Genomic DNA, 23,810 nt, shown 5'->3' with positions numbered 1-23,810 from the left:
CCAAGATTTCAGAGTAAGACCCGAAACATAAAACTCCTACAAGAAAACACAGGGTAAAACACCCCTGCCACCGGTCAAGGCAACGGCGGCTCGGCTAAGGCACAAAAGCACAGACAACAGAAACTGCAGCAAACACGTGGATGACATTAAACTAAAGAGCCCTGCGCAGAGCAAAGGAAACCACCACCAGGACAACCTACAGAGCCAGAGAAATGGTCACAAACCACATACTGAGTAAGAGACGTGACAAAGAACTCGTACAACTCAACAGCAAAAGATAAAAACCTTTACAACTCAATAGCGAGCGAGTGAGAGAGAGAGAGGGAGAAAGAGAAAGAAAGAGAGAAAGAGAAAGAGAGAAAGAAAGAAAGAAAGAAAGAAAGAAAGAAAGAAAGAAAGAAGAGAAAGAATCCAATTAAAATTGGGCTCAGGGCCTGAAAAGGCATTTTTCCAGGCTTACAAACAGCCAACAGATACATGGAAATGTGCTCAGCGTCACTACGCATCAGAGAAAGCCATTTAAACCATAATGAGATGGTTTATATGAAACCAGTGTAAGTGGTTTTTGATGGTGAACGCCGGCGTGGATGCGGAGAAGGGGAGCCCTTGTGCACGGCCGGTGGGAACGAAAATCAGGGCAGCCGCCGGAAGACGAAATGGCAGTTCCTCAAAAGACCAACAACCGAACCACCACAGGATCCAGCAACTCCTCTTGTGGGTGCGTCTCCAAAAGAAACGGAAACAGAGTCTTGAAGAGAGACGTCTGTATCCCCGTGTTGGCTGCTGCACTAGTCACAACGGCCAAGAGAGAAAACAACCCAAGTGTCCATCACAGATGAACGGATAAAAGAGATGTGCTCTACCCAATGGAATACTATTCAGCCACGAGAAAGAAGGAAGTCCTGCCATTTGCAACAGTGTGGACGGATGTTAAAGGTATTATGCTAAGTGAGGCAAGTCTGACAGAGAAAGACAAGTACTATGCATCACTTGTATGTGGATTCTTAAAAAACGAAACCTATGAAAGCGGCGCAGAAGGGTGGTGGCGGGGGGGGGGGGCTCAGTGGGGGGGACCCGGGGAGAGGTGGTTTAGGGCACAAAGAGCAGATGGATCGGTTCTGGGGACGCAACACACGACGCGGCGTCTGGAGCCCATGCTGTCACACTGGGAACCTCAGAGCTGCTGACAGCCTCGACCTGCACTGGCCTCCACACAGAGGAAAGGCCAGTAAACATGGGATGCGACGGGGGTCGTCCAACCCCCCTGTAGCGATCGTACTGCGTTTATAACTGTGTCAGACCGACGCACTGTACGCGTCACACTTACACAATGTGGCGCGTCAGCTATGTCTCAATAAGAAGAAAGGAAAAAATGAAGCCTTCGTGGAATACAGAATTTCAGCCAGACCCCGACGGCAGAGTGGTAACTTCATCCGAACCAGGGCCGGCCTGCTGCCCCCTCCCCCGCCGCCCCCTGGTGGCCGCTGGGAGGAGCCAGAGAAGGGGCCCCTGAGCCAGGCCTCTGGGTCCTCGTGGTGGTTTTTTAAACTCAGAAGGGGACTAAAATCTGACCGTGTACTGGGGTTACCTGTTTTTAAGTTTCACTTACTGGGAGATATTTCTTGAACAGGCTCGTTATTTAACTAGTTTCACCTGATTAAATACGGGTCCCAGTGATCGCCGGTCAGAATAAATCACAGTCTTAGCCCCTAGTGGTTGCGGTCGGCAGTAATTCACAGCCGAGTCTACGCTCAGACCTCAGACCACATGGTGATTCTTAGAGTTATTTCGTATTGCACACAATTGCACATTTGTACTACTTCCCCGCTTTCAAAGCAGTCTGTGCCTCGAATTCTTCACATCTGTGTTGGTTTTAGGTCCCTCGTTTAAATGCTATCCTCACATCTGGGCTCCCCCTGACGGCTGTGGTGACCCCTCGCACTGATGTGCCAGTTTTTGCACCCCCCCGCCGTGAGAGCTCCCCTTGCACTGATGTGCCAGTTCTCAAACACACACCCCCGTGAGAGCTCCCCCTCGCAACTGATATGCCACTTCTTGAGCGCCCTCCAGTTAGAGCTCCATGGCTGGTGGCACACCTGTGACCCAGATGTCTGCACCTGGCCGGGCGCCAGGCCCCACACCTACCTTTCCCGCACTCGGCACACAGGTACTCCCGGATGTTATCGTGCACGCGCATGTGTTCCTTCAGCATGTCCTTCCGCGCAAAGGACTTCCCGCACTGCTCGCAGGCGTGGCTCTTCACACCTTACAGACAAACGCAACCAAATTTGAGGCCCGTGAGACCCGCATCCGTGGTCGCAGCATCAAGGCAGTAACCAGGAGGGAAGGCGGGCCCCCTGCAGCTGGAAGCAAGGAGGCAGCCCGAGGACTGCAGGGGTGACGGGCAGGGGGCGGCCATGCTGGGAGTGGATGAGGGGCCCGGATGGGAGGAGCCGGGGACAGCAGAACGCAACAGGAGGGGACGACGCAGGGCTGCTCTGCAGAGGCGGCCAGTGCGCCGGGCCAGCCCCCGGCCCAGCCCCCGGCCCGGGGCCTGGGGGGACACCTACCCGTGTGAATGAGTTTATGCCGCTCCAGGTTCCCGATGCTGTTGAAGATCCGCCCGCAGATCTCGCATGGGTGGATGTACCTGGAACCGGACCAAAGCCTCAGGGCGGCCCGCAGCGGCGGGGACCCCTGTCCCGGGCACCGCGATCGGAACAGGCGGGACCGAAAAGGTGCCATGGAGCTGGCCACGGACACAGAGATTCTAGCGCTATCAGGGGCTTCATGCGACCGCCACTCAAACCCACGTCTATGCCCGAACCCCAGCTCCCCCAAACACGACTGGATCTGGAGGCTGGGTCTAACAAGGGAGCGGGAAGAAACGAGGTCCCTGGAGGAGGCCCCACTCCAGTGCGACTGGCGTCCTCACGAAGAGGCGAGATGTGGACGGGGAACAGGGACGACTCTGAGGACACAGGGAGACGGCCAAGTGCGAGGCAAGGAGAGGGGCCTGGAGCAGGTTCTCTCTCCGGCCGCCCAGGGGAAGCAGCCCTGAAACATGGCGATCTCAGGCTCCGCCTCCGGAATTGGGACAGCCTGCTCCTGCTGTTCCCACTGCCCAGCCTGCGGCCCTTTGCTGGCTACTGCAGCCGCCGCCCACCACTCACTCGCTCGGGCTCGGGGCCCCGAGTCTGGGCTGCAGCCAGACACGGGGCTGCCAGTCAGGGACCCTGATCACTGGGGGAGGGGCTTCTGGTGGCTCCACAGGCCTGGACGGCGGCCAGTCACAGGGGGTCCTGGCAGGGAGGGGGTATGCGGGCCCGGGGCAGGACTAGCGGACAACAGGATCAACGGGGACCCGGCCGGGGCTGGCAGAGCGGGCGGACTGGCCCGTTCCAGCGCCGCTGCCCGCGCCTCCCTCGGCCCCCACCCAGCGCTGCAGCCCACAGCCCGGGCCTCACTTCTGCACGTTGGGGTCCGGCAGGTTCTCGCGGTGGATGACCATGTGGGCGTGGTAGGTGGCCTTCAGGGCGAAGCGCCGGTTGCAGGTGCTGCAGCCGTAGCCCTTCTCCTTGTGCACCTCCATGATGTGCTTCAGGTACTCCTTCCCCCGGCCGAAGGTGAGCTGCGGACAGGCCCACGGCTCAGCCCGCGTGCAGCCCGGCCCCCGAGGCTCAGCACGCACTGCCACCCACCAGGGCGCAGGGACGCCCGTGAGAGCCCGTCACCCTGACAGGTGCGGAGGGGGCTCTTAGGGGCAGGGGCAGCGCCGGGCCAGACTGCAGCGAAAGGACTGTGAGGAGTGGACCCAGCGCCCCCTGGGCCCCCTGGCAGATCCCGGCCTCACAGCCTCCTCTCCACCCACCTGACCTCCCTGTCTCTCACCCCCACCTGATGCAGGTGCAGGGCCAGGTGCCTGGAGGAGCACACAGGTGCCGGTGCTCACAGGGAACATGGGCACCTGCACTCGACAGGGCATGACCTGCGCTTTCCTGAGCAGCGGAGCCCCGAGCAGGGACCACGGAGCGTCCGGCCAGCTGCTGAAAATGGAGCCCAGGGTCCCCTGAGAACAAAACCGCTGCCTCTGAGCAAGGCCCCCTACCACGTGTGGGGCGGGCGGTGGCGAAGGGCCACTGGCCTGAGACGGGGGAAGGGGAGGCCCCGTCCACGGCCGCCCTTCACGGAGCCAGACGTCCCCCTGGTTAGCCACCCGGCCGTACTCAAGCCAGTCAGGAGAGTGGTTCTGAGGGATGGTCCACGTGACAGCCGTGAGACCACACTCCACCCCTAAGAACGGTGACATGGGGCGGCCTTTCAGGACACCTGTGACAAGGCCCACATGAATGGGGGAGGGGCCGGGCCAGGCTCCCAGAGCCTGAGCCTGAGCCTGAGGGGTCTGGCGGCCCTGCACCCGAGCCTCCTGTCCTGACGCCCCGAGCCGTCGGGTTACCTGACACCTTTTGCAGCTGTACTTGTGAGGCTCCGAGTCTGCGCTCTCATCAGAATTGTCGTCGTTTTCCTCCGAGGAGATCCCGATCTTGCCGATGAACTCTTCCCTTTGGTGGTCGTCCATCAGCGCGATGTCCTGCAAAGGTCGCAGAGGCCGGTTTCCGACACGCCCGGGGACGGGCAGGCAGTCCTGCGAGCTCCCTGTGTGGGGCACGAGTGGCCCACCCCAGCTCCCCGATGGCAAACCCGCGGGCCCCTGCCGGCATTCAGAGACCTGCCGTGCCTGGGGCCGACCCCACCAGGGGGTGAGGGCGGGCAACAGTGCACTCCCTGACCCCTGAACTTGGGAACACCTAAGGCCCCGGCCTCAACGGTGGCTTCTGTCAATGGGGGGGACTCTAAGGTCTCTTTCCATGTGACGTGATGGTTACCACCCCCAAGTTCCTAAAGTGCCATTGACTTCTCCAAAAAAGAAACACTGGACAGTCCTGCCACAGGCCGGAGACACCCAGGGAGGGGCAGCTGTGGGGGGTGAGCCTGGGAGCTGAGGGAGCGGAGTTTCAGGGGGTCAGCGGCCACGTCTGGAATGGAGGAGGGCTGGCCATGCCTGGCGGTCAGCTCCCGGTCTCAGCCACTCCTTCCGACGGCCGCAGGGGCCGTCGGCCACTCTCCCCACAACTGCCCACTTTCAGGCGGCGGCTGCCAGGACGCATGGCACTGCTGGCCAGGTTTCGCCAGGAAGCAAAACTAGGATGCTGGGGCAGTGACGGAGGGGGGTTGGCGGAAGCAGCGTCCCAGCGGAAAGTTCTCCATCCTCTCTCCCCCCGGCTCCCTCCGGCCGAAGCACAGAGATTTCCCCCGGGGCTGCAGCTGCACTTCTTCTACGGGAAACCCCCACGTTGGCACCAGCTGATCGCCCACTCTCCGTCAGCAGAGGAAGGGCAACACTCGGAGAAGAGCCAGCCCCAGGAGCACGAGCAGCCGTCGGGGCCACACGCTGGCGGCACTCAGACCCGCCAGGCCCTCTGCCTCCGTTGGGTTCAGGCTGACCCCCAGAGAAACCCACCTCCCGTGGCAGGGCTCAGGGCCCCGTCTCGCAGAGGGAAATGCGGGGGCTCCAAGGGTGGCAGGACTAGCACCCACAGGTCCCCACTGGGGACCCCCACCATCTCTCAGACCCGCCCAGTGAGACCCCGGCCTGTGCCGGGGCTGGGAACTGCCCCAAACAAGCACTGAGCTGCAGGCTGGCGGGGGTCTCCAGGGAGGGGGCTCCCAGCTGCATCTGGGTCTCAGCACCCTCATCACCTCCTCGTTGTCCTTCAACTGGCTCTTCCCCCCGACCCTCAATGATGACCCCAAGTTCTCGCTGCCCCCCACCCAGCTCCGGCCCCCTCCTTGCTGTCCTCAAAGGCAGGGAGGAGGAGGGCAGCAAATGCCACCCTCCCCACCCCCGGGCCTGGCGGGAAGAGCTTTAACAGGGGCCCTGCGTGGGGCTGCAGGAGACCATGGACAGTGGAGTGGAGTGGGTGAGGACGCGGCCAGAGGGCCGCGGGGCCCCGCGGGGTCTGCCGGGAAAGGGGCTGCCACCACCGGCACCTTGAAGTGGACGTGGATGTGGTCCCTGAGCACGTCCACGCGGAAGAACTTGCGGCCGCAGATCTCGCAGGTGTACTTCTTGTCGCCGTGGGTCAGCAGGTGCTTGTTCATGTTGCTCCTGCAGGAGAACACCTGCGGGCCGAAGGGGCAGGCGTGAGGCGCCTCCCACAAACACCGGGCTTCTCCGCAGAAACCACAACCAGACACACGCCGTTTCCTTCCGTTTTCTCCGGAGAAGGCCCACAGAAATTGGGAAATGCTGCCACAGGGCAGCAGGCTGGGCCGAGCTGCCACCGGCTGGCCGTCTGGCTGAGGCCGTCGCTCCTCTAGTGCCCGCCCCGGGGCCCCCCCAGCGCCCGGCGGTTCACGTGGGCTGCACGTGGCTGACTCAGAAACTGGACCCAAACACGGGCCAGTGGACACGTCCCCCCACACCCCCTGCGTGTGTTGGCGCAGAGTCCGCTGGGGACCCCCCGGGACCCCCCCCCCCGCAGCACACGCTCTGCACACCGAGGGAGACACTAGTTCCAGACCCGGGCACACAGCCGGCCTCGGTGCATCCTCGCGTCAAGGGAGGTGAGTGGGGGCGTGGCAAAAGGAAAAGGGCTCTAACGGGGCAAACACTCACTTCTGAGCTCACTCACTGGAGACCCAGCCCAATGGCAAAAGACCCAACGACAAGGGGACCGATGAGAGGACAGTGCAGCCTAAGGCCACCCGAGTGCCCCTTCGCCCCCCGAACTTTCCCCTGGAGACTCAGCAGGCGGAGCCCCGAGCTGCAGCGTAAGGAAACCACGAGCTCTGGGTCTCGGGCTGCAGGGCCGCGAGCGCGCGTTACCTTGCCGCACACGGGGCATCCCGAAGGCTCCTTCTTGTAGCGGACCAGGCTCTCACCGCTGGTCTCCAGGTCTTCTCTCTTCACCCGCCTGACGCCTGGAAAGCCCGCCCGCCCCAGTGAGAGAGTCAGCACGTGACAGCGGTCAGTTCCGCTTCAGCCCAGCGCCATTTCCAGAGGACGGCAGGCGGCTGCCCACAGCGTGGGGACACACGAGTGAGTGGGTGGTGTCGCCCGGCTGTGACGTGGGCCAGCACTCACCGCCGCGCCTACACAGTGGGAGCAGAGACCGCGTGTGCCTGGGGTTCACAGCGTTTGCACCCAAAACACCTCCCCTACCCCCCGCCACCCCCCACCCCCGAGCAGCGAGCGGTGTCCGTCTCACGGTGTGGAGGAGGAGTTACGATGGACGACCACCGGGCGGGTGTCCGCACCCGATGGACAGGTCCAGGGAAAAGCCAGGCCGCCTCTGGGTAGGCAGGCTTCTCATTAAAAAGGGGCCACTACTCATCCTTCCAATTAAATCAGTTCCCTTGGGATCGGGGTGCAAACTCGGATGATGATAAAATCTGTATGGTTTTAAAGCATCACTGTTCATAAATGGAATCAAAACGCTTTTAGAAGTTTGCATGAAACAGGTTATCTTTGAACAGAAGAGAGACATTCACTTCTCAGGGTCTCTTTTTCTACACGTTCCGGGACATCCCCACGTGACAGGGCGTGAAGCACGGGGCTGGACGTAAGAATGCCTGGACCTCCGCCGTCTCCACAGGCAGCGCACGTGGAGGCGCACGGCCCACAGGCCAGAGCGGGGCCTGTGCTGACTCCGGCCGAGGGTGGGGGGAGCCACGGAAGGGCCGCAGCAGCCCCGCTCACGCAGCAGAGAACATCGAGCGAGCGTCAGGTGCAACACTGAGCTGTGACGCAGCCCGGGTGCAGGCATCCACCTGTCCTCCGGGGACCACCAGCAGTGCTGACGGCGGCCGGCACGCGGGGCCGCACTCGGGACCTCACGAGCGGGGTCTGGCTCACCCCCCCCACCAGCCCAGGGAGTCCCACGCACAGGTGAGGACACTGAGGCCACCCAGTCACCACGCTTGGCTCGTGAGCCCCTCTGTGCACCCCGTACCGAGTCAGAGGAAGAAGCAGGGTGGACCTGACGAGGCCACAGGAAGCACCGCCAGGTGCAGCTGGGGAGCGGACAAGCCGAGACCCCAGGCTGGCTTAAGAAAGGCATGACGATGCGTGTGTCCGCACGCCTGTGTGGCACCGTCAGGCTTCGTACACCGCTTCCCAACGAGCATGCACGGCAAGTCCTCACGTGACGTCATGTCATCAGGAGGCTGTGCCGAAGCGTCTCTCGCTTCCACCAATCAGCCTGCGGTGGAGCTGGTTCCGTGACGGGTCATTTCACTTAGAGTCACAGAACCTGCCAGCGGTGGTGACTGCGGGCTTCACTGTACTCCATTTGCAATTCTTTAGAAAATGGTTTTTATTTCCCAAACTTTTAAGAAAAAAGCGCTTCGCTCGGTGAGGGCTGGCTAGCAGGAGCGCAGAGTCTCATTAGGGTAAGACGCCTTGCGGAGGCCTCCGGGGGTGAGGGTTCTCCCCGCAGTGCTCACGCCCTCCCTTTCGGGGTGCCGCCCGCACAGCTCTGGGTCCGACCCCCCCACTGGCCCGTTTCCAGTCCTGATGCATTCCCCCAGCTCGCCCCATCGCTGGACCCCTGAAGTCCACGCTGCTCTCGCCCCTGACCTCTCGGGGATCCACCGCCTGGACGGGCAGCCCCCGGGCCCCGAGCCTGCTACAGACGGCAGGGTGGGGGGCCCCCACAGAGAGCAGGGGAGCCAGGGAACGTCGGCCTCGGCCCGCCCGGAACACTCTGCTCCGTGCACGTGGCGGGAAGCAGGTGTCGTGCACGTTCCGCACACTGGCTTTCTCCTGCCTTCTATCACGTCAAATGCATTCGCTCACTATGTCAAAAGAAGCTCTGAAAAAATGTTCTTGATGACTGGGTAACCTTCAGTCCTGTAAAGAGCCTGGGCTCCTTAACCCTTTCCCCTCCTAACACCTGGGCACTTGCAGCTGCTCTCATTGGCACACGACTCTGTGGACCCCGTCTCCCCGCCTGAACCGAGTTCCCACAGCGTGGCGACTCCATGGGAGGGTGGCAGAGCCAAACCGCGTCCAGAGAGCTATTGGCAACATGGGCACGGCCCCTCCCCCCGCCCCAGGAGCCCAGCCCCCGGGCAGGTGTGCTCACCCTCCAGGTGCCTCCTCTGGTGGTCAAGCATGACGTCCTTGCGGTAGAACATTTTGTTGCAGACTTCACACGCAAACTTCTTGTCCCCGTGCTTCTTCTTGTGCTTGGAGAGGTTGCTGTTGGTGGAGAAGAATCTGAAACACATCTCACATTGGAACGTCTTGTCATCTGTCCGGGAAGCAAGCAGACACAGCAGCTCTTAGGTGAACGGCACCAGATGCAGGCTCCACATTGCGGCCGTGGGAGTGGGAGTGGCAGTGGGCGCAGGTGAAGGGCGGAGATGCACCAGGGCCCCTCGGCCAGGGAGCAGTGTCACCGGTGCTGCTGTGGCTTCTGCTCAAGCACCAGGCCGGAGCAAACATCCAGCTCCCCTCCTTCCACCCCCGAACCTCACCCCACCACCCTCCTCCACCTCCTCCCTCCCCGCCACGCCACCCAGTGGCTCCTCGCCAGCAGTCACAGTGCTCTTCCAGGGACTCCGTCGGTCCCCACCCCTCTCTGTCCCACTGCACTCTCTCCCTCCAGGTGCCAAGGATGTCCCCGGCTCCCCCGGCTCCCCTGAGGCCCTGCTCTGGTGGGCGCAAGCAGCATGGCCACCTCTCCAGGCGTCTGTCTTTGCCTGACCCGCCTGGCCTTTCCCCTCGGCTCAGGGACCTCAGGGCCTCACGCCCAGCACGAGTGCCCGGCCCTCTCTGCCCGTTCTCTGCTCTGCCCCTCACCCCACCCCCACTACACCTCCCCCCACAGCCATCACCCACAGGCCTGTCCCCTACACAAGCCCCGGAGGGCAGCCCTCACTGCCCACGGCCCTCCCGGAGCGCCCATGCCAGGACTCTCGTCCCCAGGAGCCCCCCCCCGCAACCCCGCAGGACGCTGTGCAGGTGGGCCTGCCGGTGCGGGCCACGGTGCATGTCCCTCTCCAGACCCAGACCCAGACCCTCGGGTCGCACCCCGTCATCCTCACTTCCGGGCCCTGGGCTCAGCCTGCTGGCCTCGCTGACGTCAGCGGACACTGCCAAACACACGGGTCCGAGGCCCCCAGAAACCTGCTGGTTTCTGCGGCGAGTCTGACTCGGGTCTCACTCTGCTGCAGCGGGGCCCTGGGTGTGTGGAAGGACCCCACACCCAGGGTCTCCCACCGGGCTCTGCTGACACGTGGGCCAGACCCTTCCCTGGGGGCCGACCTGGGCTCTGGGGTGCCTTGCAGCATCCCGCCCCGCCCCCAGCCTGCTGCGACAACCAGCATGTCCCAGGGGCTCGGGGCCCCAGTTCTCGGGTGGCCCCGATGCAGTTGGGACGCAGCCCGGGTGCATCTACATAATCTCCTGATCACACACTCACGTGTACGCGGTACGTGTGCTTATGCAAAACATGCTCACGCTCACTTCAGTGGCTACTCGACAGTCCACCCAGTTTACTTCGTTATTCCGATACTGTCGATAATTCAATGATCCGTAACAACGCAACTCCCCCCGCCCCTTTCTGCTAAGCTCCCCCAGCAGAGCTTCGCAGGAATGGGACCACCAGACCGAGGGCGCCTGCCAGCTGCTTTGTGAGGAGCCGCCTTCACCAGGCTGTTCCGTCAGGTCACAAAGACCCCTGCCCAGCCCACACCTGCTCACCCGCCCAGGTGAGCCCCCTCCGGGCAGCTGCATCCCTCCCCCGGGAACTGACAGCGTGGAAGGTGCAGCGTGCCCTTGGGCTCTAGCTTTCCCTCCCGTGAGTGCCTCCCAGTGCCCCTCCCAGCGTGTGGCGAGAGACCCCTGTAGACCATCCCGGCCAGGGTGTGGCCTCTGCCCACCGGAGGGGAGCTGCAGCAGAGCAGCCGGCGCCGGCGCCCCGCCCAGGGCGGCTGCTCCCACCGTGGCACCCGGGCACCGTCGGGAACGCTGACGGTGTGTCTGCTGCCAACACTCTCTCCCACCAGCAACCTGGGGCCCTCGGGCCCCACGTCTGTGTCTGCGAGGAATACAGCAACAGAGAACAGAGGCCTGTGCCCTGGGCTCTGGCGGAGGGTGGGGGCGCGGGGTCACCCGGAGACAAGGCGGCGGATCTCTCAGCAGCCGACCTGCCCGGGGGGCCTGGAGGGCCATGTTTTTCTTGAGGGCCTGGACAGGGGCCCTCGCCATTCCAGAGTCCGATGGCCAAGGGCAGTACGGGGACCACTCAGGAGACTTACACCAACACCCGCCCTGTCACACCCAGGACAGGGGGTGGTGAGCAAAAGCTTGAGGAAAGCCCACCGACTGCACACCCCAAAGCCCGTCCCTCACGTCACACGCACTCCCGGCTTCGTGGTCGGCGGAAGACACACATGTTCCTAACGTGAACAGGTAAAAAGTGTGACAGCAGGCAAGCACTGTGTCATGCCAATGAGCTCCATTTCCAGGTGTACCCTTCGTTCTCCACCCCAAACTTCCACGCTGCGAAACAAGAGCGTCGTCAGAAGAGAGAAAGAGCACGGCAGCCACGGCCGCCAGGGCCGCCCGGCTGCTCCCTGTACCGAAGGAGGCAGTCAGGTCAGGTCAGGTCTGGTCGGCCAGAGCTTCAACCGTCATGTAGCGTCTGCGGCTTTGACCGCTACTGTTACCCTCTGTCGTTACTTCCTGTTTCCTCTGTGTCCAGAGAGGCAGTTAGAGGACAACTCCTCCTCCTGGACCTGGGGTCGCTCACCACACACCGGACAGGGCAGGGCAGGGCGCCACCACTCTTGTTCCTGACACCCCGACAGCCCCACCCCACTCCCCCACTCGTGCAGATCCACGAGTGGCCACATGGGGCGTCGCCTGACCGGGATGACAGCCCCGCCTGCGGCTCTCTGCTGCTAGTGCAGCAATGGAGACTGCTGGGTGGTTTGGCCCCAGATTTGGGGCAACACCTGGGGTGCAGGGCTCCAGGGAATGCAGGAGCTACAGCACACTGGCAGTCTGTCTGAACACGTCCAAGGTCATTTAGTGTCGCGGGCGCGGAGGCTGCAGAGCACCTGGAGCTCAGGTGAAACAAGACTCGCCTGCCATGGGAGCAAGCGAGGCGCCGTGGAGAGACAAGCCGCGGTTTCCGACAGGGGCCCTCACAACACAACAAACGAACAAACGAGCCAAACACGGGGACACGGCAGACGCCGCCGGGCCAGGTGCCGGCTGCAGCGGGAGGGGCCGTGGAGCTGGAGCTAATGCTGGCTAAGGTTCCCCAGAGACCCACCTCAGCGAGAACCAGCACAGAGATACGAGCAACGCACACAGAGGGTCGACAGGGAAGGGCTCGGTGTCAAGGGCTAACCTGGTAGGTCTCTAAGCCGCCGGCCACAGGTCCCCCCCTCTCCCGGGTGTGCTAGGGCTCCTAGAGAGAGGGAGAACGCAAGTCACCCGCAGCGCACAGGGAGGGCGCAGAGGGGACAGGGCGGGGCTTTCTCCCCCGGCTGGGCTCCCACGCCACTGCCTCCCTGCTGTGCACGGGGATCTCTAGGTTACGTGTGCTCGCCAGCCGCCAGCTCGCCAGAGACGGCGCCCAGCACGCTTGTCCAGACCCAGGGAGCCCCCCCAGCCCAGGCGCATCTCAGCGCCAGTAAAACAGGGGCCCGCATCACTGGAGACTGGCGGGCAGACGTGGGCTCAGAGCAGCGTGGTCTGGGCAGGGCGCTGCGGTGCCCTGTCCTGGCCGCTGGGAGCTCCCCACGGAAGGGAAGGCTCATGGCTACGCAAGACCCTGCTGACAGGTGAGGGACAGGCACTCGGGCAGGCACGCCCCACCCCTCTCCATGTCTCACGTGGTCCTGGCACAAGCGCAACAGCACTGCCCACCACGCTTCGCGAGGCTGACCGGGGTCTCGAACGTGGGGCATGCACGACAGCAAGTGAGAAAGGTGAGCTCCTCTAGACGCAGGGAGCTTCCACCTGCACCTTCAGACGAGCCGATGAGTGGCGGGGAGTGTCAGAGGAGCGGTTATCTGGTGACTCCACCTTTACTCCCTTCCCTCGTCCACGGTTTCCATCCCGTCCCCCGGGAAGCGGCGCTGGACGGCGCCCGCTCACCTGTCCGGCAGTTGTGAAATTCCAGCGCGCTCTCGATGCGGAAGGTCTTCTCACAGGTGCCGCACCGGTACCTGTACTCGCTGTCCACCTGGGCAGAGGGCAGCGCGTCAGTGAGCGGAGGGGCCCGAGGAGGTTCAGGCAGAACGAGCTTCCTGATGGAACATTCTAGCAACTTTCCCGTGTGTGTGGTTTATGACGTTTCTCTATGACTCTCCTACTCAACGTGGGAAGGTGAAATTTTTTCCCTCTTCCCACCCAGCTGCCCTAGAAAGAGCGCCCACACTCAGGTGCCCGTACAGCCCGCAGCGGCCCCCTGCCCCCGCACCAGCTCCTCTGGCCACCGCCCCCCCCACCCCCCTGTCTGTGCCTGGCCAGGCCACCGGAAGGTGTCCTGAACCACCGGGCTTGGCCCTTTTGGTTCTCTCCTCTCTCCCGACTCTAACTTCTCCCCCCCACACCCTGACTGTTGGTCAGAGGCCCGAGTCACCCCGCGACCAGGAAGGGGACCCGCGGCTGCACCCACCTCGTTCCGGCTGTGCTTGTAAGAGACGTGCTGCTTCAGACTCTCCTTGCGGCTGAACAGCTTTGCACACTCCTCACACTTGAACAGCTTGTCACCTACGCAACCAACAGTGAAAGGCTGACCCGATGGCAGGCGCAACCTGAGAGACGGGTGTCCCCGAACCGCTGGCTCGCGGGGCCCACCCAGGACGGGATGGGCAGCCCCTTGGCCTCGCGGCCGCCGGCAGGGACAACAGCCGGGACTCACCGTGTGAGCGCACGTGCCTGCTCAGGTTGCTGCTGTTCTGGAAGACCTTGCTGCAGGTGCTGCACTGGTACACCCGCCGGTGCTCCCCCAGCTGCCGGACCAGCTTCCGCCGGATGCCGTGCCGGCTGGAGAGGATCAGACTCCTCTTGAGCGTGATGCTGCTGCTCTGGTGATGGGGGAACCTGACCGGGGAGACAGGCGAACGGTGAGACACCGGGGGCCCTGGGCTGTCGGGGGCAAGGGTTCAAGGCTCCAGACACCTTGGAAAGGGTCCTTCCACGTGGTCCCGGCCTGACGGGAGGAGGAAGGGGATGAGCTCAGGCATCTCCCTGAGGCCCGGGATTCCAGAGGGAGGGGCGCCTGGGACACACGATGGTGCAGGAAGCTGTCTCCGTGCCAGCCACGCGCCCTAGCAAGTTTAGCTCCGGCCACCAGGGGGCCTCGGCTCAGTCTGTGCTTCCACTCATGTGGCCACATCCACGTGGCTTTCCTCACTGCTTCCTACTTCCGCTGGGCCTGCTTTTTAGAATGTCCTCTTCCTGTGACCCTCGGAAACCCTCGGGGCACGAAGACAGACTGTGAGTAAACAAACAGGTAACCCCGTTTCTAACTCGGCTTCGGTTTCAGCGTTTCCACAGGGTTCCGGACCACGGAGGCCCAGGTGCGTGTGAAAATGGTAAAAGGAACTCCAAAAAGAGCCAGAGGGGAAAATGATCGCCAGCCGCTCATTCAACACGGTCAGGGCAGACCGTGCAAAAAAGGCAAAAGACAAAGTACACTTCCCTTGTTCGCTAGAAGAAGAAGGGAAACGCTGAGTAAGGTGTCAGATCCACAGAAACTGAAAGATGAAACTGCTTTATCACCATGGCCGAGGAGGGGAGGCGGCCCAGCGCGTGCTCGCTGGAGGCGGAGCGGCAGGGCGAGGTCTGCCCACGCGGCCGGTGGAGGGCCACTCGGCCTCGAACAGAGGCCGCCGGACGCAGGCTCCCACGCGGGGGGACCTCGCGCTGCCTGGCGGAAGCCAGGCACACAAGAACAATGCTGTGTGGCCTCACTCACACGAGGTCCCTCCAGTGTTCAGGTTCACGGACACAGAGAGCACAAGGGGAGGGAGTGATGGTTACATAGGTATAGAGTTTCCGTTTAAGGGAGATAAAAAAGTCATGAAGGTGGACGATGGGGAATCTGTGTGAACTCTACTCTGAAAATGGTTCAGGTGATAAATGTCATGCTATGCCTACTTTACCAAAATAAAAGTACTTAAAAATTTTTTCACAGTGCCATTAAACCCCTGGGTTCCTGTTGCTTCCCGAGCTTTCCTGCTTCCACCCCAAGACACAAACGCCCCCCCCAACCCCGTCACCAGGCCCTCCCTCCCAAACGGGTTCACGGCCACGGCGCTCCCTGTCCCATGTGCTTCGGCTGGACTCACTTGGGCACGGAAGTGGCGTCGCTGGGGGTGGTGGCCAGCTTCCCCAAAACCAGCTCCACGATGTGCTCGTCCGGGGTTGCAGCCGCCGGCTCGTCCGGTGGCACCTCGGTGACGATCTCCGCCACTTGCTCTGTGCAGAAGGAAGGGGAAAGGCCAGGTCACCGCCGGGGCCGGGGCAGGGGCAGGACACAACCCAACCGCGACAGCACGCCCACGGGCGCCGCAGCCGGGCCCACGGCAGGGATGGCAAGGTTTACGCGGGTGAGGAGAAGACGAAGGAACGCCAGTGCCGTTTTAGAACCCACATGTTCATCTGCACACGCAGAAAAACAAAACAGTATTCTTAACACAAAACCGGAGCTGCACACCGTGATGCCTTGTTAAAACCACAGCAGTCACGTAACGCCACTTCCATCCCTCTCCACGCCAGCCGAAAACACAGTGCTGTGATAGCTGGTGGGATCTTCTAACTTATCACATTAGTCGCGACGGAGATTTGGAGATACCAGTTTTATCATTAGATAGCCAGCCACCTTAAGTACGGTCCAAAGCAGATAACCATTCAGTGCAAGAGTGGGCTACAAAGTAACCACAGTGGTAGGGGCCCCGGCCCGGACCTCTGGACAGACAAGGCGTGGGGAGATCACACAGAACGTAGGCACCGCTCCGGCCACTTCGCCCACCGCACATCCTCCCAATGCAACTACCCACCCGGGAAACAATCACAGAACAGCTCTGTCCCTTCGCTGGCCCTCCCTGTTCAGACCAGGGGGGCGGGGTCTAACCCTCTTCTGCCCTACCAGCCCCACACAGGCCCACAGAGCGGGCTGCGCACCGGCCAGCAAGAGGAATCCTGGGATGTAACAGCGGCACCAAGGAAACGGCCCAGCGGTCAGCAGAGAGGGCAGCGAGGAGACCCAGGCCGCGGAAGTGGGTCAGAGGTCCCTCCGAACTCAACTGGGGATGTCGTCACGGAGAATGAGCTTCTGCCGGGGCTGGGAAACAAGCAAGCCAGGTGCCCACCGGCAGGTGTCGGGGCGTCCATGCAGTGGACAACACTGTTTGGCCACCGAGGGGGAGCGGCTGAAACCCAGCGTGGACGAGTCACCCCACATGCCATACGTGAGACACCTCACACTGAAGGAGACCATTCCCGCAAACTCCTGGGGTGGGCAAGGCCGATTCACGAGAGACGGGGGAAGTGGCTGGGAGACGGGAAAGTTCTGTCTTCGTCAGGTGCTGCTCACACAGGCGGACCCACCTGTCCAAGTTCACAGCCTGCACACTTTGGAGTACGAACTGTATCATGTGTAAACTATACTCCAAAAGAGCTAATTTACAGGAAAAGGGGACTTAGAGTCCACCTCCATGTGGGATTCCAACATTCAGTTTTATTGCCCTAAATGCAGGTGACAGGTGACATGGCCTCAGGTCCCTCCCAGTCTCCCAGGACCGGCCCTCTCCTGTAGGAAGAGGCTCCTCCCCCAGGACCGCCCTTTCCTGCAGGCTCCTCCCCCAGGACCGGCCCTCTCCTACAGGCTCCTCCCCTGGGGCCAGCCCTCACCCAATGGCTCCTCCCCCGGGACCAGCCCTCGCCTGATGGCTCCTCCCCCAGGACCGGCCCTCACCTGCAGGCTCCTCCCCCAGGACCGACCCTTTCCTGCAGGCTCCTCCCCCAGGACCGGCCCTCTCCTACAGGCTCCTCCCCCGGGGCCAGCCCTCTCCTACAGGCTCCTCCCCCGGGGCCAGCCCTCTCCTACAGGCTCCTCCCCCAGGGCCAGCCCTCTCCTACAGGCTCCTCCCCCAGGACCGGCCCTCTCCTACAGGCTCCTCCCCTGGGGCCAGCCCTCTCCTACAGGCTCCTCCCCCAGGACCGGCCCTCACCTGCTGGCTCCTCCCCCAGGACCGACCCTCTCCTACAGGCTCCTCCCCTGGGGCCAGCCCTCTCCTACAGGCTCCTCCCCCAGGACCGACCCTCTCCTACAGGCTCCTCCCCCAGGACCGGCCCTCACCTGCTGGCTCCTCCCCCAGGACCGGCCCTCTCCTACAGGCTCCTCCCCCAGGACCGGCCCTCACCTGCTGGCTCCTCCCCCAGGACCGGCCCTCTCCTACAGGCTCCTCCCCCAGGACCGGCCCTCACCTGCTGGCTCCTCCCCCGGGATTGGCCCTCACCTGCTGGCTCCTTGCCTTCAATGACGACCAGCGGCTGCTCTGGTTTCGAGGCTCTGGGTTTTCTCCCTCTTCGAGGCTTTTTCTTCTGCTCTTTGGCGGCACTGAAGCTCTTGGGAACCGCGGGAGGCTCCCCCCGAGACGCGTCTGGTTCCTTGTCCGGAGCCCCTTCCTGCTGGCTGGCCGGGGCGAGGCTCTTGGTTTGCTCCAAGTGGCCCAGCAGGTGCTCTGCAGCAGGGGAGGGGGGGCACATGCAGAGGGGCGTGGGGAAGCCCGTCAGTGGGGCCGCTCCCCACCCCCTCGGTTCGTTCCTTCGGTTTTACTTGACGATCACGTGCCCTCTGCAAAGGTGAATAAACTTTATGTCCACTGCTTTTGAAAGTAAAGCATTCCCACTGCACCAAACCTCACTGGTACCTTGAAAAGTCAGGTGATAAAACCAGAGCGGGTGCACCGCACACCGGTGTGTACAAACCAAATGCTTGCGGACACACACGTGTGCACACAGAAGTATCGGAGGACATGTGAGAACACCAATAATCTCTAGATGGTAACATGCCAGGCCATTCTAATTTTCTTCTCTTAGCTTATTTGTATTTCGTAATCTTTCTACAGTAAGTACATAACACGGTCACTAAAAAACGTAACCTCTAAGAGGAATATGAGAAACATTCAATCCATCCATGTCTTTAAAAACAGCACATAAAAGCAAACAACCCTTTGCTTTATTTTCAACTGATAAAAGCCTCAGAGACACCCCAAGCCAAGAGACCAGGACAAAACACGGGAGACAGGCGGCACAGCGGGTGCAAAGGGGAGAGTGGCCAGACCCCCAAGGGCAGCTGAGCCCGGCTCAGACCAGCGGGGTCTCGGGGCACCAGCAGGCAGGAGGGGGGGACCCACAGGACCATGGGGACTGACGCCCTCAAACACACTGGGGCCAAGGACGGGTTCCTCCTGCTGCAAACCTCCACTGGCTCAACTCGGGCGCCACGGAGGAAGTTCTTGCTGCGCCCTCACCGGTGTCATGCTCGGGGACACGGCGCTGGCAGAGCGCCCACCAAGCACGCGTGCGGGGGAGAAACAAACGCACACAACAGACGCAACGCTGCGTGACGCAGGTGGGAGGGAGGGAGCGTTTGGCAGCCGAGCCACACGCAGCAGAGCAAGCTGACGATGACCTGCCCGGCGGCCGGAAACACTTGGAAAGACGAGACACAGTCAGAGCCTCCCCCGGCTGTAACACGGAGCCGAGCTTAACAAGCGAAAGAGAATGAGACCGTGTGACGCCAGACACCGCAAGGGGACCTTTGAGAGCCAAAGCGCACAAACGCGAGCTGAGGGAGGCACTGGGCGGAGGGCGGGGCCTGGTCTCCTCGCACGCAGGTCTGAGGGGCACGGGCCCCCCCAGCCCCCCCCAGCCCCCCCCCCTCCCCCGCCGCCACCCAGGGCAAAGCTGCTCCGGGAGGCTGCTGGGGAGCAACCCGGTGGCCAAGCCGTGCATCTTGCCGTCTAAAAGGCGTGGTGTGCCCGAGACAGCGAACATCGCAGTGACCAACCCAGGACTTTGAAAATCCTGACGCAACAGCCCGCCCCCCGCCCCGCGCCGCCCTTACCATTCAGGAGCTGCAGCTCCGGGAAGGTGGCGGAACACACCTTGCACGCCCACTGGCTCGGCTCCGACTCCACGGGGGCGCTGCTCTCCGGGGCGCCTGCAGCTTCAAGACAGAGACAAGGCGATCCGCAGCAGCTCCTCCGTCCCCGGACGCCCCACCCCACAGAGGGTGCGCCTGTCCTCGCAGGTGACCGCCACAGCAGCGGCCGCTCGGGAGCGCTTCCGAGGGTCCAGGCACCATGCTGCCCTCGCAGTTTTACACGCACAGACTTGCTCAGTCCTCATGCATCTCCCCGTTTCTCAGATGAGGAGACCGGGCACCAAGAGGCGCAGCCACAGCAGCCTCAGGCAGGGTCTGGCTCCCGCACGGAAGCGTGTCTTCCTCGAAGAAGGCAGCCCCGGGGGACCAGGCAGACCCTTCGAACGACCTCCAGGGAAAAATGCACGCACCCTAAAGACGGAGCCAAACTCCTCAGTCCCTTATCAGCTCACACCATGAGAGAGTGGGACCCAAACATCAGCCAGTGAGCCCTGAGGCCGGTGTGGCCACGGCCTCGGCCCGGCGCTGTTCACCACGTTGGGCAACGACAGGAATTCTGTGTGACTGCGCAGTCCTGGACAGTGGCGACAGGTGCTAGTGCCCCGGGGGACTGAATTCTTCTTTCTATTTCATTTGAACTTAGATTTAAATGGCCCCCCGGGGCAGGTGGCTGCTGTCCAGGCGAGCCTCTCGTCTTTCTTCCTCTCGGGACCCCAGCGGCCAGAGGAGGGAGAAGGTGACCAGGGTCCACGGAAGACGGAGGGAGACCCTGGCTGGGGGGAGGGGAACTGCAGCCTCCTTTAAAAATGCCCGAGACCACATGGAGGGGTATCAGCGGGGAGGGGGAGGAGGAAGGGTGGGGGAAAAGGTGCAGGGAATAAGTAGCATAAATGATAAGTAGAAAATAGACAGGGGGAGGGTAAGAACAGTATAGGACATGGAGAAGCCAAAGAACTTACAAGTACAGCCCATGAACATGAACTAAGGGGGGGTGGGGATGCTGGTGGGAGGGGGTGTGCAGGGCGGAGGGGAATAAAGGGGGGGAATGGGACTACTGTAATAGCATAATCAATAAACTACATTTTTAAAAGAATGACTGATGCTCTTGTGGGACCTAAATGTTGGGGATGGGACCTCCTGGCTTGGTTTCTCTGAACCCCGCCTGGCAGCCTGTCCACGCTGGCCTGGGGCCCCGAGCTGCCACCACCACGTCCACTCCTGTCACTGTACAGCCTGTGCTGACCCTCACGGGCCACACGCACAGCTAACTCCCAGGTCCTTAACTAAACCATCCAGCATGGTGACTGCACAGGCTTTCAGTACTGGGGGGTGGGCGGGGGGTGGGAAGCACAGATCTTTCTGTATCAAAAACGAGCAACAAGGTTGCAAAGAATGGAAGAAAAAGATGTCAACCTTTGCTACCACTGTTTTCATGCCCCTTCGGAGTCCTTGCAAGATTAAAAAAGAAGAAACGTAAGCGCACTGTGAAACTTCTGTTATGCTAAGAACAAACAGCGAGCAGAGGGTCAGGAGGGAGCGGAATGGGAAGCAGGAGCCCGTGATGGGCCGCCCCCTGCCGCCCCGCCCCATCTCTGCACGGCCCTCTGGGAACCCCCGCTCGGAGGGAGAGCATCGGGACATGGGGGCGAGCAGAGGTCAGAGCCAAGTTCCGGTTTCTCACTCACCTCCTCACACACACAGGCATCTAAGAGGACAACCGCCCTTGCCCAGGGGAGTCCCAGGAAAGGACGGGAGGCGGGTTGGCCTGAGGCTGCCCTGGCCGACCCACGTGAGTCAAGGCCCGTCTCCTGGAACAACGTCACTACCGTGAACGTGAGTTCAACCCCCCGAGCAGGGGTCAACAAGACTAACGAGAAGACCTGGTCGTGACGACTGTCCCCTCACCAGGGGAAGGGCTGCATGTCCCCAAAGGTAAACATTCTTAAGGAAGAAAACAGCCAGCAACCAGAAGGCAACGCTCGACAGCCCACAAAAGAGCAGTGTCTCCCCAGGGTGTGACACCGTGGCCAGGACACAATGCCACAGAGACGGAGGCCGCAGGGAAGGTGCTCCTCCAGGGGGCAGCGAGAAGGGGCGCAGGTAAGGGAGAGCGGGCAGTGAATGGCACGCACGGCAGGGCCAGCTGGGTAAACACGCACGGCGTTCTGGAGCAGGGAAGAGACGGGGAACACCGCGCAGAAAGGAGCTCGCCAGAGCCCGGGCCGCTGCGTGCAAAGCCCCTCCCGGGGTGAGGAGCACGTTCTCCCCGCCGACTGGGGCGGGGCTCACACCCCTGCGCCCGCCCGTCCGTCAGGGCTCTCGGACCTGCACCCGGACGTCTCCGCATCTCCCTGTGTGTCATCCACGCGTCACCCGTGCTGCTCTAAAGGACACTAGCACGAGCCGGCCAAAAGCGCCGAGTCGTCGAGTTAGAACGGTGATGCTCTGTGTGGTTTAGAGCACGTGCCCACATGCATGACATGTGTGCATGTGTGCACGCCTCACCTTTTTCATCGCAGAGGCAGTTTCGGGGACCCGGTGTCGGCGGCCGACCCTGAGCCCCACAGCCGCCCGCTCAGACCCACCATGGTGGCCGATAACTTTCACTGCATTCAAGAACTGCTTGTCATTTGTCCCGGAACAGAAAACCATGAACAGTATGTCCAAAATTTCAGAGTACCTAAGTTCACCGGTCTGGGATGACCACGCCCCCCGGGCCATGCTGGCTGTCCCGTCGTTGACAGTGTCCTCCATTCTCAGAAGCCTAGAGGAGGGACCACGGTCACCCTCGTGATCCTGACGGCCAGTGCTGGGACGACACAGCACCAGGCTCACTCCGTCCAAACCTGTTCTCTCAAACCTCAGCTCCGGGTGGAAAAGCTCTCTGGCAGGTAAACGCAAACGGAACAACTACAACTCCAACAAGTGGCACCAGCCTTTGCTTTGACCTTGACCTTGAGCATCATGAGGGTGTACCACCATCATCCAGGACGTAAGAGACAAGGTCAGCCTCTAACACCCCAAATCCCGACGTGCAGCCTGGGCCGCTCCCAGGCACACACGGTGCCAGCTGCTTGGGCCGGGAGGCATCGGGGACGCGAGAGAACCAGGTCAGAAAGAGCCCGGCGACCTCGGGCCGCGCCTGGGGAGGCCAGCTCGGCACGCTGGGAAGTGCCGCCCGACCCAGTGGGGCGCCGCAGCGGTGCCTCCCGGGGGGGCCAGGCGCCTGCTCGTAGCAGACCCCAGAGGGCGGTGGAGAGTCACCGTCCCTCCAAACCCTTTCCGTCCACTTCCCTGCCGAAGCAAGAACACCCCATAAAGCCCAGCCGTCCTGTGAACGTCTCGGGGAAGGGGTGAACCCCCACCGCCAAGCTTCCTCCATTGTCCTGCTGCCGCCAGACCGGCAGTGGGGGGCCGTCTGGCACCCCCGACACTCCCCATGGACATCCCGGGGGCTCCCCACTCCACCAGCCCCCACCCAGCCTGCAGTGGGTTGCACAGGGGCCTGGAAGCTTGGGATAGAGCCCCTGCAGTCGTCATGAGAGTAAGGTGAGGTCAGGCTGGAGGAGGGTGGGCCCCACACACGGTGACTGTTGTCCTTGTAAGAACGAACACAGGGACACAGGGAGAGGCCTCGTGAAGCTGCGGCAGGGACCACAGTGATGCAGCCACAAGGCACCAACGCCAGGGGCTGCCCGCAGCACCAGAACCCAGGAGACAGGCTGCAAAGGATTCTCCCAGAGCCAGCCCCGCCCCCACCTCCATCGCGGACTCCTGGCCTCCGGACGGCATGGGACAATCTCTTCCTGCTGTTTGGGCAGTGTCACCGAGTCCTCCCCTCACACAGTGCCGGGTGTGTCACCCGGGGCAGCTCCCCAGACCTCGGCCACCTGAACACACACAGGACACACAGACCTTCTGAGCGAGGAGGCTGAGGCTCTGGCTCTGGCGCCGCTCCCTATCACATTGGGTTTGTAACAAAAAGGAAACAAGCCATTTGCTGCTGCAGGCCTGCCACTAGGGGGCGTCGGGGCAATGATGTTCGTGGCAACAAGAAAACAGGTCTCCCCCACGGCACCAGGGGGAGTGCACGCCAGCGCAGCTATGATGGGTGCAAGACGTCCGGCATCAGCCACGTCCCCGAGGACCCGCGCCACCAGCCACCAAGACCCACGGGCAGGAGAGATTCAGACTCAACGGGTCTCCTTCACGAAGCGATGCTGGAACCCTGGTTCTCCGGACACGACTGATTGGCTTTTCCAACAGGAATGGCGGGTTTGGGCCAATCGCACGTGTGACTTTCACCGGGTCTTTCTCTGAATGCGCACACGTGCACGCATGCACACACATGCACGTACCCCACATTCTGGAGGAGGCTGTAAGGGGGACCGCACAGCCCCGGAGCCAGACCCTCCATCTCCTGCACTGTGACGGGGCAGGCTCCTCGCCCTCTCCGGGACCGGTTCCCCCTGCCCCACATCAGAACAGCGCCCGGCCTCGGAGGACCAGGAGGAGCTGCAGTGTGGGAAACCCGGGGGCGGGGCAGGGCAGGGCCGGGCCAGGACGTGGCTGGCTGTGTCCAAGGGCGGGCCTTACTGCAGCAGA

At 62.3% G+C, this 23,810-nt stretch overlaps 1 protein-coding gene across 2 annotated transcripts in view; it reads right to left on the bottom strand.

Annotated features, from left to right (window-relative positions):
- PRDM15 (PR/SET domain 15) overlaps positions 1–23,810 on the bottom strand; it is a 64,471-nt gene that overhangs the window by 20,200 nt on the left and 20,461 nt on the right. Inside the window, exons 6-19 of one of the 2 annotated variants that reach the window (XM_045852753.1) lie at positions 19,167–19,268; positions 17,554–17,778; positions 15,382–15,511; positions 13,950–14,131; positions 13,704–13,798; positions 13,181–13,268; positions 12,429–12,488; positions 9,150–9,317; positions 6,890–6,984; positions 6,052–6,183; positions 4,457–4,591; positions 3,468–3,631; positions 2,571–2,650; positions 2,146–2,265 (exon numbers count right to left, since the gene is read on the bottom strand). In XM_045852753.1, coding sequence (XP_045708709.1) covers positions 2,146–2,265; positions 2,571–2,650; positions 3,468–3,631; positions 4,457–4,591; positions 6,052–6,183; positions 6,890–6,984; positions 9,150–9,317; positions 12,429–12,488; positions 13,181–13,268; positions 13,704–13,798; positions 13,950–14,131; positions 15,382–15,511; positions 17,554–17,778; positions 19,167–19,268 — 1,776 coding nt within the window. The remainder of the gene's footprint in view (positions 1–2,145; positions 2,266–2,570; positions 2,651–3,467; positions 3,632–4,456; positions 4,592–6,051; positions 6,184–6,889; positions 6,985–9,149; positions 9,318–12,428; positions 12,489–13,180; positions 13,269–13,703; positions 13,799–13,949; positions 14,132–15,381; positions 15,512–17,553; positions 17,779–19,166; positions 19,269–23,810) is intronic. The other variant, XM_045852754.1, reaches the window with a different exon arrangement.

The sequence above is a fragment of the Phyllostomus hastatus genome, unplaced genomic scaffold (assembly GCF_019186645.2).
Source record: "Phyllostomus hastatus isolate PE091 unplaced genomic scaffold, TTU_PhHast_1.1 phas_contig_948, whole genome shotgun sequence".
Taxonomy (NCBI): domain Eukaryota; kingdom Metazoa; phylum Chordata; class Mammalia; order Chiroptera; family Phyllostomidae; genus Phyllostomus; species Phyllostomus hastatus.
This window is presented reverse-complemented; position numbering and strand designations above follow the sequence as displayed.